Source organism: Enhydra lutris, unplaced genomic scaffold (genome assembly GCF_002288905.1).
Source record: "Enhydra lutris kenyoni isolate GAN:26980312 unplaced genomic scaffold, ASM228890v2 scaffoldscaffold6, whole genome shotgun sequence".
Lineage (NCBI taxonomy): Eukaryota > Metazoa > Chordata > Mammalia > Carnivora > Mustelidae > Enhydra > Enhydra lutris.
The window spans coordinates 23,516,491-23,530,509 of record NW_019154090.1 but is presented as its reverse complement, the minus strand read 5'-3'; the positions used below and the strand labels follow the sequence as shown (position 1 = coordinate 23,530,509).

The following is a 14,019-nucleotide window of genomic DNA, read 5'->3' as shown; positions in this document are numbered from 1 at the left end:
ATAACTTCCTTTAGTTCTTTGGCCATCCTTATATTGGGTGCTCTGAGGTCTCTTAGATCTGCTTTCTGGGCTGTCTCACAAGCAACTTCTGTTGCCTGTTTTCTTCTGTGTATGGGCTGTACTTTGTTTCTTTGCATATCCCCAATTTTATTTAAAAAATGACATTTTAAGTAAATAATTCAGCAACTCTGATTCCCCTTCCCTTTTTTCAGGGCTTGTTGTTATTTCTTTGTTCATTTCTTTAGTGACCTGGGAGCTTATTCCAGTGAAATCTATTTCTCCATGGCTTAGGGAGGTCTTTTGTGTTTTGTCTCAGTGTGTGCAGCCGTGGGCATGTTTACAGTCTCCCTGGATGACGGTGTTTTAGCAGGGCTCTCTATGGCTCTTCCCTTGATCTCTCTGTTAAGATTTCTGCATCTGGTATGAAACCCAGCTGTCAGACTCCACTAATTGCTGACTGAATGCTCTACTTTTGACAATGCCTTGGGGCATAAAGCACTCCAAAGTCTAATCCAATTAAAATTGGGCAAAGGTAGTTTTTGAGTCTGAGTTGGTTTTGATCTCAGAAGAGCTCTGCTAAGTTGTTTGCCTGGTTCTTGGGGGTAAACTATATTAAGCCTATAGTTTAGCTTTTTGTTCTCACTTAAGAGCTAACAGCCTCCTTTTATTTGCTTACCACCAAAATCTACACTGTTTTTGAGAACACCCTTAGCTTTGAACTTCCCTACTTTCTGTTCTTACCTATTAATTCTCCTCCTGGCACTCTTCCGGTGCCACTACTCTGAGCAAGGTCAGCAAACTCTTAGCCTTCTCAGCTTGCATGCTGCATGGAGATCCTCGCATGGAATCTCTCTGTCCTACAAGTGAGTTGGGGCAAGGGCAATAGGGTCACAGAATTCTTGCTTGCCAGGCCTCGGGCACAGCTTGTGCACTGAGTGTAGTACAGAGGCAGGTGGGGGAAAGGGGCCCCTGGCATTATGTGAAATAAGTGAATTAAATGAAATAAGTCAGAGGAAGACAAATACTGTGTAATATCACTTATATGTGGAATCTAAATAAGTCAAACTCAGAGAATTAGTAGAACACTGGTTACCAGAGAGGTTGGGAGAAATAGGAAGATAGTGGTCAAAGGGTATAAACTTTCAGTTCTAAAATTAACAAGTTCTGGGCATCCAATGTACTGCGTGGTGATTATAGCTAGTAATATTTGAATGATGCTAATAAAAAAGCGGATCTTAAATGTTCTCACCACAAAAAAAATGATAATTATGTGATGGATGAGGGGCTAATGCTCTGCTGATAATCATTTTGCAATATATAAATGTATCAAATTAACATGCTACACACTTTAAACTTACACAAGGTTATAAATCTACTGTAGCTCAATAAAGTTGGGGCAGGGAGCCCCTGGCTTATAGGATACACTCATCAAGAATTCAACCTCTTCAACTTGGAATTGGAGGGGATGAGAAAAGCTGGTGGTCTGCCCTCCTCCTCAATGGTGAGAAACCATATTCCTTGTTTGGAAATCCTGTCCCCTGTTGAGGGTTGTACCCTTTTGGCCACACCTGCCCACAGTGGAACTTCCAACACGCAGGACTTCAAATGTCACAGACTATCACTGTTCTGAGTTTTAGCAGATTGTGTGGAGGATCTCCTCATTTACTGTATGCCCTTAGAACAACTTCCACAGACTTTACATGGATGGTTTTTGTTGTTTATAGGTTTTGTTTATAGTTGCCATAGAGAAAAGGTCCACAGAGCTCCACACACTGCCATCCTGGAAACAAAACTCCTCTTCACTTTTACAGTGAGAATTCCTCTATTTGTACAATCTGACCCCATCCTGCTGGCCAGAGTCAAATGTTTAAGGGTTGAGCACCTGACCCAAGATGGGCCAGAGCCCTTCACCAGGAAGCTGTTGCTAAAACTAGAAGTCCACTCATCGGAGTAGAGAAGAGAATACCGGAACCATGGAGAATGAAGAGACTTAGAAAGGACTCTCTGAGTTCCTAAGAATGTTCTGGTTATTAGATCCAGCCAATCCCTTCACCCTGCTTTCAGGTCCACTCTGAGAGAGTTCAAAGAGGTTTCTGTCACTAGCTTTCTAAAGTGTCTTAACAGTTATGATCTAGGACTTTCCTGAGGAAAATTCTACTTTGAGCAAATTTCAATTAATCCTCATTGGAAAAGAGGTCAAGAATGGCTCCAGGCGCCTAAGGGAAAGATCCCCCCCCTCACAGAAAACCCACCCCAAGTACCTTGATTGTGTTCGGATTCTTCATTAGCTACTCGCATCAGGGCGTCCAGCACCAAAGCATTGTCTAGCCATGTGTACCACTCCTCCAGCTCCTGAAGGAAGCTAGCTGTGCCTGTTGACTCTGATACCTTTCGGGTCGCAAGCTTGCAAAGTCGCTCAACAAAGCCAGGGATGCTGAGAAGGGCCGCTGCCGAGGAGAGAGTGAAAGAGTGCATTTTCAAAACACAGACCGGCTCTGAAACCCTGAACAGTGAGCCTGTTCTTTACCTGCATGATGGGAATGATTTCTAATTTGACAGTAGCTAGTCAGAGTTTCTCTGCAAAATGAAATGCTAAGCCAAAGTAAAATAGTACTTAAGTTAGAGAAACAAGTTCGATAGCAGGTGCAGGGAAATAGACTCTTTTACAAGTACTGGTGGGAAAAGAAATTGGAATCACTTTAATTTCTTAATCCTGTGTGTCTTTGAGCCAGGAAGCTCATTTCTGGAGATTTCCTGCAAAGAAATAACCGATCACATGTACAAAGATATTCACTGATGTGGATTCTACAATAGCAAAAAGGTAAAGATAACTCACGGTCATCAACAGCATATCGATTAAACACAAAATATCCCAATACAATAGAATACAATAGACACTGAGAATAAAGACACATATATCTCTACACAGAGATATCTCTCAAAAAAAATGTTTAAGTTTTACTTGTTAGAGGAAAAATTATTAAACAGTACCGGCGTAAGCCCATTTTCGTTAAAAATTTGCTTCCTTAAAATATCCACATAATATACAGGTAAAGAATGAAAGCTATACAACAAGATGTTCACTGTGGCCATTCCTGAGTAGGAGAGGATATAAATGCTTCTTTTAAAACTACTTCTCTGTAGTTTGATTTTCCTGTAACAAACATGTCCTACATGTACTAGCAGAAAGAAAGGAGGTGTTTGTTTTTTTTTTTTGGTAAAGAAAAAAAATGAATAATCACTCTCTTATAATCACAACTCTTATTTCCCTTAATCTCATTTTGCTCACAACAGTAAGATGGAAATTCTGATCAGAGTAAGAGAACATAAATCACTGTGGAGGCAGGGAAATCCAGGTGGTAGATCATGGATCTATCATTTAACCTTCTTTAAAAACAAGGGCTAATATCTCTATGTATTTCCTTATACATGTATTAAATCTTCCTGGAAGGATAGAAAACACCAGTGGCTACCAAAGGCAAAGAGAATTAGGCCACTGGAAATAAGAGTATGGGAAATCTTTTCAATGAACACCTTTTTAAATCTGTAGATTTTTTTTGGACCACACGAATGCATCATCTAACTGAAAATTAATAAACAGGCATTTGATAATACCAAAATATTACTATTAATTTGGGGGGTATAATATGGTATTGGAGTCACTTTTAAAAAGAGTCCCTATCTTGTGGGAACACCGTGATATATGCAGGTTAAATTTTATGGTATCTGGGATTTGCTTCAAAATAGTTCAAAGTAAGGTGGGGAGGAGTGAATGGGGATACAGATAAAGAGACACTGACACTTGGGGTGCCTGGGTGGCTCAATGGGTTAAAGCCTCTGCCCTCAGCTCAGGTCATGATCCCAGGGTCCTGGGATGGAGCCCTGCATCGGGCTCTTTGCTCAGCAAAGAGCCTGCTTCCCCCTCTCTCTCTCTCTGCCTGCCTCTCTGCCTACTTGTGATCTGTCTGTCAAATAAATAAATAAAATCTTTAAAAAAAAAAAGAGACACTGACAGTTGAAGCTAGGTGATGGGGAAATAAGTATCATCATAATGTTATATTGTCATATACTTGTCTCTGTGTGAAAAATTTACATGAAAATTTTTAAAGTAAAATTCAAAAGAAAAATAGGAAAGAAAATTCTTCAAAAATAAAATAAATTACAACAAATTAGTTAGGATTATATAAAGTCATACAAATTCAGTTCCAGCGCAATGCTCAGCAAATAATCTTAGGCCCCTTTCCATCCTCTATAAATTAGTAAGTGACTATACTGTCTGACCTCATTTTTTAAAAAAGCTCATTAAAACTATATTAAAATTAACTTTTCCTCAAACAGTTGAACATGGAGCGCCTGGTGGCTCAGTCAATTAAGCGGCTGCCTTTGGCTCTTGGGGCCCTGCGATCGAGTCCTACATGCAGTGGTTTCCCTGCTCACAGGGAATCTGTTTCTCCCTCTCCCTCTGCCCCACCATTGTGCTCACCTACTCTCTCAAATAAATAAAATCATAAAAAAAAAAGTTGAATGTAGAATTAGCACATGACCCAGCAATTCCACTCCTAAGTATACCCACAAATTACTGAAAACAGGTGCCAAATTCATACACACACATTCATAGCAGCACTGCTTCAACTGCCAAAATGGGAAACAACCCAAATGTCCATCACCAGATGAATGACTAAACAAATTGTGACAAATTGTGGCATATACAAATAATGAATATTATTCAGCCATGAAAAGAAATGAAACACTGATGAGCTACAGCATAGAGGAACCTCAAAAACCTCACGCTAAGTGAAAGCATCAGGATACAAAAAGTCACGTATTCCAGGATTCCCTTTATAAGGTTATCTAGAACAGCGACATCCACAACAAAGCAGGTAGCTGCCAGGGTTGGAGAGAATGGGGAAGGTCACCTGTCTGACGTGTATGCAGTTACCTTCTGGGGTGATGAAAATGTTCTCAAAATAGATGGAGGTGTGCTTGCACGCACTGTAAATGTACTAAATGCCACTGAATTGTTCACTTTAAGTGGTTTGTTTATGTGACATTCACCATAATTTAAAAAAATACACGGGGATAGCTTTTTTGTTTTGAGATACCATTTTTTACTTACTGGTTTGGCAAACATCCGTAAGTTTAAAAAGGCCCTAGACTGGGAATGGTATACAGGATGGGAGAAAATGAACCGGTAAGTTCTTTGCAGGGTTAATCTGTCAACACCCATCAAAGTGTAAAAGGCAAATATCCAGCACATCATACTCCATACACAAGCCTGTTATTTGTAAGAACAAAAATATTAAAATAAGCAAAATTTCCATCAATCAGGGATGGGCTAGTGAATTGTGGTATGCCCATATATTAGAATACTATGTAGTTGTGAAAAGGCATCACACAATTCTCTAGGTACTGGAATAGAATGCTTTGTAGGATAAGTGAGGGGCACCTGGGTGGGTCAGTGGTTTAAGCCTCTGCCTTCAGCTTGGGTCATGGTCTCAGGGTCCTGGGATCGACCCCGCATCAGGCTCTCTGCTCAGAGGGGAGCCTGCTTCCCCCTCTCCCTCTGCCTGCCTCTCTGCTTACTTGTGATCTCTCTCTCTGTCAAATAAATAAATAAAAAATCTTAAAAAAAAAAAAGATGAAGTTAAGTGAAAAAAGCAAGGGGCAAAAGGGTGCTTATTTTATACTACCATCTCTACAGACAGGGAGGAGTCAATCGCTTTCCCTCCTGCATCCCCTGGACTGGTCATGTAGAGAATTTCTTGGGAGGGACACATGAGAAACAGGATGCCATGGGAGAAGGGAACAAACTTTCTACTATATACCCACTCTCTTCTTATTATTATTTAAGAAACTTTTAGATATATATCTTACCTTTTTCCAAAAATAAATAAAGGAGTAGATTCTACATGAAAATCCTCCCAAAGCCAGATTTTTACTCTCAACCTCTTTTACGCAGGATGAATGGCTGCAGTTTCTCTGTTCCTCACAGGACAGTTCCTAAGACCTATTCTTCCCACCCTGCATACTCAACACAGCCCTTCAGATGTGACTGCCCAGCATTCAAGCTTCTGAGACTCCAATCCCCACCCTGGAGATTCCTAAGCCTTTGTGAATCAACTACCTCTTGAAAAAGTGATGAAAGTGATGAAAGAGAGCTAGGGGCTCTCTCCCAGAAAAAAAATCATTGGCCCAATTACGCTCATCAAATTATACATAACCTCAGGGAACTGGCACCCAGTCTCACAGTGTCCTTGTAACTCTCACAGCCTTACTGGCAGTGAGCCACAATACTGGTTAATGTTAAACTGGTTGACAACTGAAACACAACTTCTGAGAATTTCTGCAAAAGCAGACCTTCCCAAAAAAACAAAACAAAAAAAAAAAACCACAAAAAACAAAAAAAAACAGACCTTCCCTCTACTTGTTAACACATCAGTATTTTGAAATATTCCCATAAACTTTCCTCTTCAGTTTAGGCCCTGCTTTCCAGCTGAGAGGATTCTATCTATCTATTCTATTCTATCCTGTCCTAGCTGACAGAAATCAGCGCTTCTTACTTAGCTCACGTCACCCACAAATTGATAATTATCTGGCCTGTGGCTTCATCCACATTTTTGACTAAAATCTTGAATGATTTTTCCCCCTGATGAAACTATCTGTTCCCTTCTGAATGGACAGAAGAATAACTGGTAGTTCTGAGAAATCCAAAAATTTGTTAGAGCCTAACATTTTTATTATTATATGAGCTCCAGGAAGACAGTATAAATCATTTTGCTGGGCAAGAAAACAGCCACAGCTTATGAAAAACGAAACAAAAGCATGTCTACTTTCCATACTCTTATGGTCCGAATTGTGTCCCCTCCCCCAAATTTGTATGTTGAAGCCTTAATTCATAATATGAATGTATCTGGAGACGGCAGGCTTTAGGAAGGTAATTAAATGGCGTCATTAAGAGTGGGCCCTAACCCAACAGGGTTGGTCTTCTTATATGAGGAAGAGACACCAGAAATTGCTTTCTCTTTGTACATACACAGAGGAAAGACCACCTGAGGACACAGTGAGAAGGCAGCCGCCCACAAGCTAGGAAGGGAGACCTCACCAGAAACCAATGCTAATCGTGACCTCTAGCCTCCAGAAGGGGGAGAAAATGAACTTCTGTTGTTTAAGCCACCCAGTTATGGTACCTGGTTATGGCAGCCTGAGATGATTATTATACATGGCTCTATTTAAAAGTATTTAGTACTGGAGTTCAACTGAAGCATGCCAACATTGAGGACTAAGATCTTTCTCACCGTACTTGTGATTTAATTATGTTCACCTTGGCCTTCCCAGGGCATGTGACTAGAGAAATGTGTGTGGAGTGGGGGGCAGGGCAACAGGAATTATGGTCAGAGAGCTGGGAAAGGTCAGACCCTGTACAACATGTGCCAAAATACAACATTAACTAAAACTTCAACCCAAAAGCTATAAGCAGACATCACATGTAGATTATCTCATGGATTAGCCACACAGGTATACAAGTGAACTTAGTTATTTTATGAAGACTTTCTTTTTTTAATAACCCAAATCAAAGAAACCTGGGTTTGAGGTTAACTCTCAGTTAATTAAAAAAACCAACTGACTAGAATACCTTGTCCTCCAAGAATGATGGGCAATGCTGGTTTCACTTAAAGCAGCTTATAAACAGGTATGTGAAGGTAATTGATACTAGCAGGATAAAAATAATCTGCCAGAACAGTTTCCTTAAATGGGAAACTGAGATGAAAGTGACCTAGTGCCACAGCACACACAGGTATCCAATAGTGAACATTTAAGACCCTCACCTTCCTAAGCTGTGCAAAGGGGATGCGAACCTCTATTTCACAGGGCTACTTGGAAGGTAAATAAAATCACTCCTAGCTAATGCAGTTAGCTCAGTGTTTGCTACATAGCAGGAACTTAACAAATGTGAGCTTTCGTCAGTGTGTTTAAATCAGCTTTAAGGTATAATTTAGTTATAATAAAATTCGTATGTTTTTAAGAATGTATATTTTATGATTTGCTAAAATGAGCACTCCTTAAAAGTCATAAGAAAGGAGGGGGGAAGGGAAGAAAAGCCTACAAAGACCAAGGGAGGGCCTCGGATCTATGTAATCAGGAAGAAAAACGAGCCTGGAGGGGGAACCATGAAACTGGGGTTCACAGAGTCATATATTTCTGTTTTTACATATGACTAAAATGTGTAAAATTATATTCTTTAATAACTAGAAATACAGTTCTGACCACTTGGTGCTCGTAACTCCAACACTCAGAGTTAAGGGAGGACTCACATTCAGTAGTCAGAAGCGAGGCTGCTGTGCGGCACTTAGCAAGTGTGCAGAGCCGGGCCTGGGAATGCACACATCCAGTCACCCAGATTTCAGAAACAAAGTATTGTTTTCAAAGCATCATCAGGGCTGCCACAGGACGATCATGGCTCTCTACTGCTGCTTTTTAATGCTAAGTTTTTATTATTTCACCTCGGTTATTCAGTTAACCCTGAGGCACACGGCTATATGTTACTGCAGTCTGTTGATGTTTAAGAACTAGGTTTTAAGACACATAAATATTATAGTTCAAATATGGACCATCTATGCTCTTACAACCAAAATAGATATATGCCAAATTTCCCCCAAATATGCTTAGACCAGCATAGAAATAGAAAAAAGTTATCTTGCTACCAAAAAAACAGTAAGTAGGGAACTAACTAACATACTCACATGGTTCTAAAATCAAATATATAAACAAATACATTAAGAAGTCCTACTTCCGGGGCGCTTGGGTGGCTCAGATGGTTAAGCTTCTGCCTTTGGCTCAGGTCATGATCCCAGGGTCCTGGGATTGAGCTCTCCCTCTGCCCCACCCCCAATCATGCATGAGTACATGCTCTCTCTCTCTCTCTCTCTCACACACACACAAATCTTAAAAAAAAAAAAGTCCTACTTCTGCTGTTGTCATCTACTTCTCTTCTAGCCACCCCCAATAGGTAACCATTTTCAGTTTCTTATGCACGCTTTCAGTTAATGCATACTATATATGAGCAAACAAATACATCTGATCATATCCCCCCCATCTCTGCTTTACCACACAAAGTATCATACTATACACACAGCTCTGCATTTTCCTTTTTAACAGTAATACATCTTGAAGATATTTTCCTGTATCAATACACAGAGATCTTCTTCATTCTTTTTTCTTAACAATTTCCCATTACATAAATATTCTAGAAATTAAGTGGCCTCTTGTTTCTGGTCTTTTTGTTACTATAATGTTGCAATGAATGACCCTGAATATACATATCCTATATATCTGTAAGATAAAGACCCAGAAGAGGCTTAGTGATCAAAAGGTAAGTGTATTTGTAATTCTGATAAACAATGGTTCTTAACTTTTAAAGAGAGAGAGTGTGGGGAGAGGGAGAGAAAGAATCTTAAGCAGGCTCCATGCCCAATACAGAGCCTGACATGGGGCTTGAGACATGACATGAGATCACTCATGACCCTAAGATCATGACCTGAGCTGAAATCAAGAGTCTGATGCTTACCAACTGAGCCACCCAGGTGCCCCTGGTTCTTAACTTTTTCTGAGATTCTGAATCAATTCAAAAATCGGATAAAAGTTACGGACTCTTGCGGCTCCCTAAAATAACGAAGAGATACACGCCCACACAAAATGTACATACTCTAAGTGGACCTTGGAGCCTTTACATGAATCACCCTAGAGATACTGAAAGAGTAGATAATTTATGAAGGGGTCTCAGAGCCATAGTCTCAAAACTCTGAAAACTTAGAGACCTTACCTTGGTTGATTTCAGCTGCAGAAGGCCCCAAGCTCAAGCTCTTCTTCTGCTGAGCATTTTTGGCAAGTAGTGTGTGCTTGTCATCATTCCCTGTATCCATCTCTGAAATGGTGACAGCCAGAATCCGGCAGAAATTAGCAAGCTGCTGCTGATCAAAATTGGATACTAAAGAACTCAGATTGGGGACTTCATCTAGTCGGATCATTTCCTACAGGAGACACAAACAAAACAATCCCCATGCTCAGTTCATTCGAGGCTGGATGCGTCCCTCTTCTGCAAACCCCTAAAAATGGGACCTGGTAGCTAAACCACTTAGGTCCAAATCCTGGCCCTGCAAACTGCAGTTGTGCAAATGTAGGTAAGTTATGGAACCTCTCTGAGTATTTGCTCAACTGTCAAATGGGACTGACATGCTTCATAGGACTGGTCTGAGGATTAAACCCTTTGGAGCACCACTATTCTCATTTCTCTTTGTTCATGTGACTCATTTTGCCTATTTAAAAAAGGAAAGAGAAGAAATGCCTACCACACAAATTTTATCACTCACTCACAAATTGCCATTCCTGCTACAGACATTTTCTTTCTAAGAAATACAATATTTCAAATATAACTGAAGGCCCCTATGTACTCCTACCCAGTTGTATTCCCATCTCTCCCACCGGAGGTAACCATTATTTTGAACTGTTTATTATTTCCATAAATGTTCTTATATTTCCATAAAAATATATGGTATTAAAGCAAAGGAAACCACCAACAAAACAAAAAGGCAACCTACTAAATGGGAGAAGATATTTGCTAATGATACATCTAATGAGGGGCTAATCACCAAAATATAAAGAACTCACACAATTCAACACCAAAAATAATCTGATTAAAAATGGGCAAAGGACCTGAATGAACTCTTTTCCAAAGACATCCAGGAGGCCAACAGACCCATGAAAAGATGTTCAGCATCACTGATCATCAGGGAAATACAAATCAAAACCTCACGCCTGTCACAATGGCTAATATTAAAAAGGCAGGAAATGAGAAGTGTCAGAGAGGATGTGGAAAAAAGGAGCCCTCATGCACCACTGGTACAAATGTAAACTGGTGCTCCCTCTGTGCAAACAGCTGGAGGTTCCTCAAAAAATTAAAAGTAGAAATATCATATGATCTAGTAATTCCATTACTGGGTATTAACCCCAAGAAAACAAAAATGATAATTGGAAAAGACATATGCACCCCCTACGTTTACTGCAGCATTATTTACAATAACCAAGTATAGAAGAACCAAGTGTTCATCCATAGATGAATGGATAAAGAAGACATGGTATACATATCTGATGGAATATTATGCAGCCATAAAGAATGAGATCTTCCCACTTGCAAGGACGTGGATGGATCTAGAGTATAATGCTAAGCAAAATAAGTCAGAGAAAAGGCAAATACTCTATGATTTCACTCATATATGGAATCTACAAAACAAATGAACAAAACAGATAAAGACTCAAATACAGAGAACTGGTGGTTGTCAGAAGGGAGGGGATTGGGAGGAATGGGCAAAATAGGTCAAGGGGATTAAGAGGTACAAACTTCCAGTTATAAAATAAATAAGTCGTGGGGATGAAAAGTACAGCATGGAGAATACAGTCAATAACACTGTAATAACAATGTATGGTGACATGATGGTCAGCATGGCTTCATGTATAAAATCACTGAATCACTATGCTGTAGACCTGAAACCAATATAATATTGCATGTCAATTATACTCCAGTAAAAAATAAACCAAAAAATTAAAAAACATATGATAGTGTTCTATATGCAGTGTGAATGCTACATTATACCTTACTTTTTGTCAACACTGGAATTTTTTTTAAATTTAGGTCACTTCAGGTAAGAAAAAGTTAGTACTTCTTTTTTAACACTTATTTATTTTTAAGTAGGCTCTAGGCCCAATGTGGGGCTTGAACTCAGGACCCCGAGATCAAGGGTCACACATCCTACTGACTGAGCCAGTCAGACATGCCTCAACAGTGGGATTTAACTACTCTGACAGAAGTAGCTCTAATTTATTCATTTTTTCACTGATTTACCCCACCATGTATTTAAACATACATCCATATATATGGATGTATGTTTAGGTGGACTGTAATTTTTCACTATTAAACACTGTTGCAATGACCATTCCTATAGGTGTCTCCCTGTGTATGTGCACATGTAACCAATTACCTAGAGTAAGTGACAGCAGGCGTTCTTGTCTTTTTTTACTTTAACAGGAATATTTCCAAAGTTTTAACATGAAGTTTAATGTCTACTTTAAGTTTTGATATCCTATGTCAAACTAATGAGCTTTCCTTTTATTCTTAGCTTTTATCATAAATGACTATTGAATTTCATGAAATGCTTTTTATTTGGCTACATTCTTTTTTTTTTCTTCTTTAAAATCTGCAAATGTGGGACACCTGGGTGGCTCAGTGGGTTAATCCTCTGCCTTTGGCTCAGGTCATGATCCCAGGGTCCAGGGATCGAGCCCCGCATTACGCTCTCTGCTCAGCAGGGAGCCTGCTTCCCCCCTCTCTCTCTCTGCCTGCCTCTCTGCCTACTTGTGATCTCTCTCTCTGTCAAATAAATAAATAAAATCTTAAAAAAAAATCTGCAAATGTGCATTAGATGAGCTTCTCTTCTTCTGAAACATCCTTATATCCTCAGATTATAGCTACTACCCTTCATCTCACTAATTCACTTCCACTAGACTGGGTACTTCTCTATCACTGCACATGTCACAGGATCTTGTGATACCTGTTCCTCCATTTTCAAACAAACTCATACTACATTGAGGGAGTTGTGTGTCTTACTTTCTTTCCAGAGCCTCAGCACATAAGACTTGGTAGCAAGGGTCTCAGCAAATGTGAACTGAACAAGTGAACGATTCCCAGAAGCCCCCAGGACCTCCGCTCCTAACTCTGGTAATGAAGAACAGGAGTTTGCTGAGGGGCTATTTGGGAACAGCTGCTTCGACCTTTGCCTTCTCCTTCCCCCAGTACACAAAAGTTAGCGATTTTTTTTTTAAGATTTTATTCATTTGACAGAGAGAAACACAGCGAGAGGGTGAACACAAGAAGGGGGAGTGGGACAGGGAGAAGCAGGCTTCCCTCTGAGCAGGGAGCCCGACGTGGGGCTCGATTCCAGGACCCCGGGACCACGACCTGAGCCGAAGGCAGACACTCAACAACTGAGTCACCCAGGCGCCCCAAAAGTTAGCGACTGTTATGAGAGGAAACTATAACTTTCAGTCCTGTTCCTCTAACCCTAACTTAGTGTATGGGTCACAAACCAGGTTCCACTGCCCTCCAAGCCTACTTCCTGTGTCATATTTTAATATCTGATACATACAACATATGTTATGAGGCATAACCAAGTGAACAGCTGTGTATATCTTTCCTATCACATCTTCCACACTCTCTGCCAGAGGTAACCACAATCCTGAATTACTTTCGTTTTGCTGTTAAAAAAAATAGTTTATATGTATGAGTTGAGTTTGCTTATTTCAGAGCTTTATAAGAATGATAGACTAGGGGCACCTGGGTGGCTCAGTCAAGTAAACATCCAGCTCTTGGTTTCCGCTCAGGTCATGATCTCAGGGTGATGAGATCAAGCCCTACAGTGGTACCTCCGTGCTGAGCTTGGAGCCTGCTTAAGATTCCCTCTCTCTCCCTGTGTCCCTCCCCTGCACACACTCTCTCTAAAAAAAAAATAAAAATAAAAAGATACTACGGTCTTCTGCAACTGACTTCGATCTATTTCTACGATTTAGCTATGTTGCTGCTTATAGCAACAGCTTATTCACTTCCGCAACTCTATAATATTCATTGTGTGAAAAGAGAAAATTTATCCATTCTCCTGTTGATGGATCATGGATTTGGCTTCAGTTTTTAACTCGGAAACAATACTATAAACATTCTTATGCATTTCCTGATGGACATGTGCAGGAGTTTTTCTGGAGCGGTGGCTTCTAAACCATTCTGACAATGTCCAAGAAGAAGAAAAAATTTCCATCACAACCCAATAAAACATACATAACTATGTAACAAAAACTTAAATAATACCCTTACATGACACACTTGAATCTTTTCTTTTTTAGCTGGTAGACTCAATGAATGAATTGATTTCACAACCTCTTGGCTTTGATGTAGTGTTTTCACTTCTGAGAACTACT

At 39.9% G+C, this 14,019-nt stretch overlaps 1 protein-coding gene across 1 annotated transcript in view; it reads right to left on the bottom strand.

Annotated features, from left to right (window-relative positions):
* LOC111141651 (transient receptor potential cation channel subfamily C member 4 associated protein) overlaps positions 1–14,019 on the bottom strand; it is a 70,679-nt gene that overhangs the window by 25,504 nt on the left and 31,156 nt on the right. Inside the window, exons 7-8 of the mRNA XM_022494370.1 lie at positions 9,821–10,028; positions 2,262–2,447 (exon numbers count right to left, since the gene is read on the bottom strand). Of these exons, the coding sequence (XP_022350078.1) occupies positions 2,262–2,447; positions 9,821–10,028 (394 nt within the window). The remainder of the gene's footprint in view (positions 1–2,261; positions 2,448–9,820; positions 10,029–14,019) is intronic.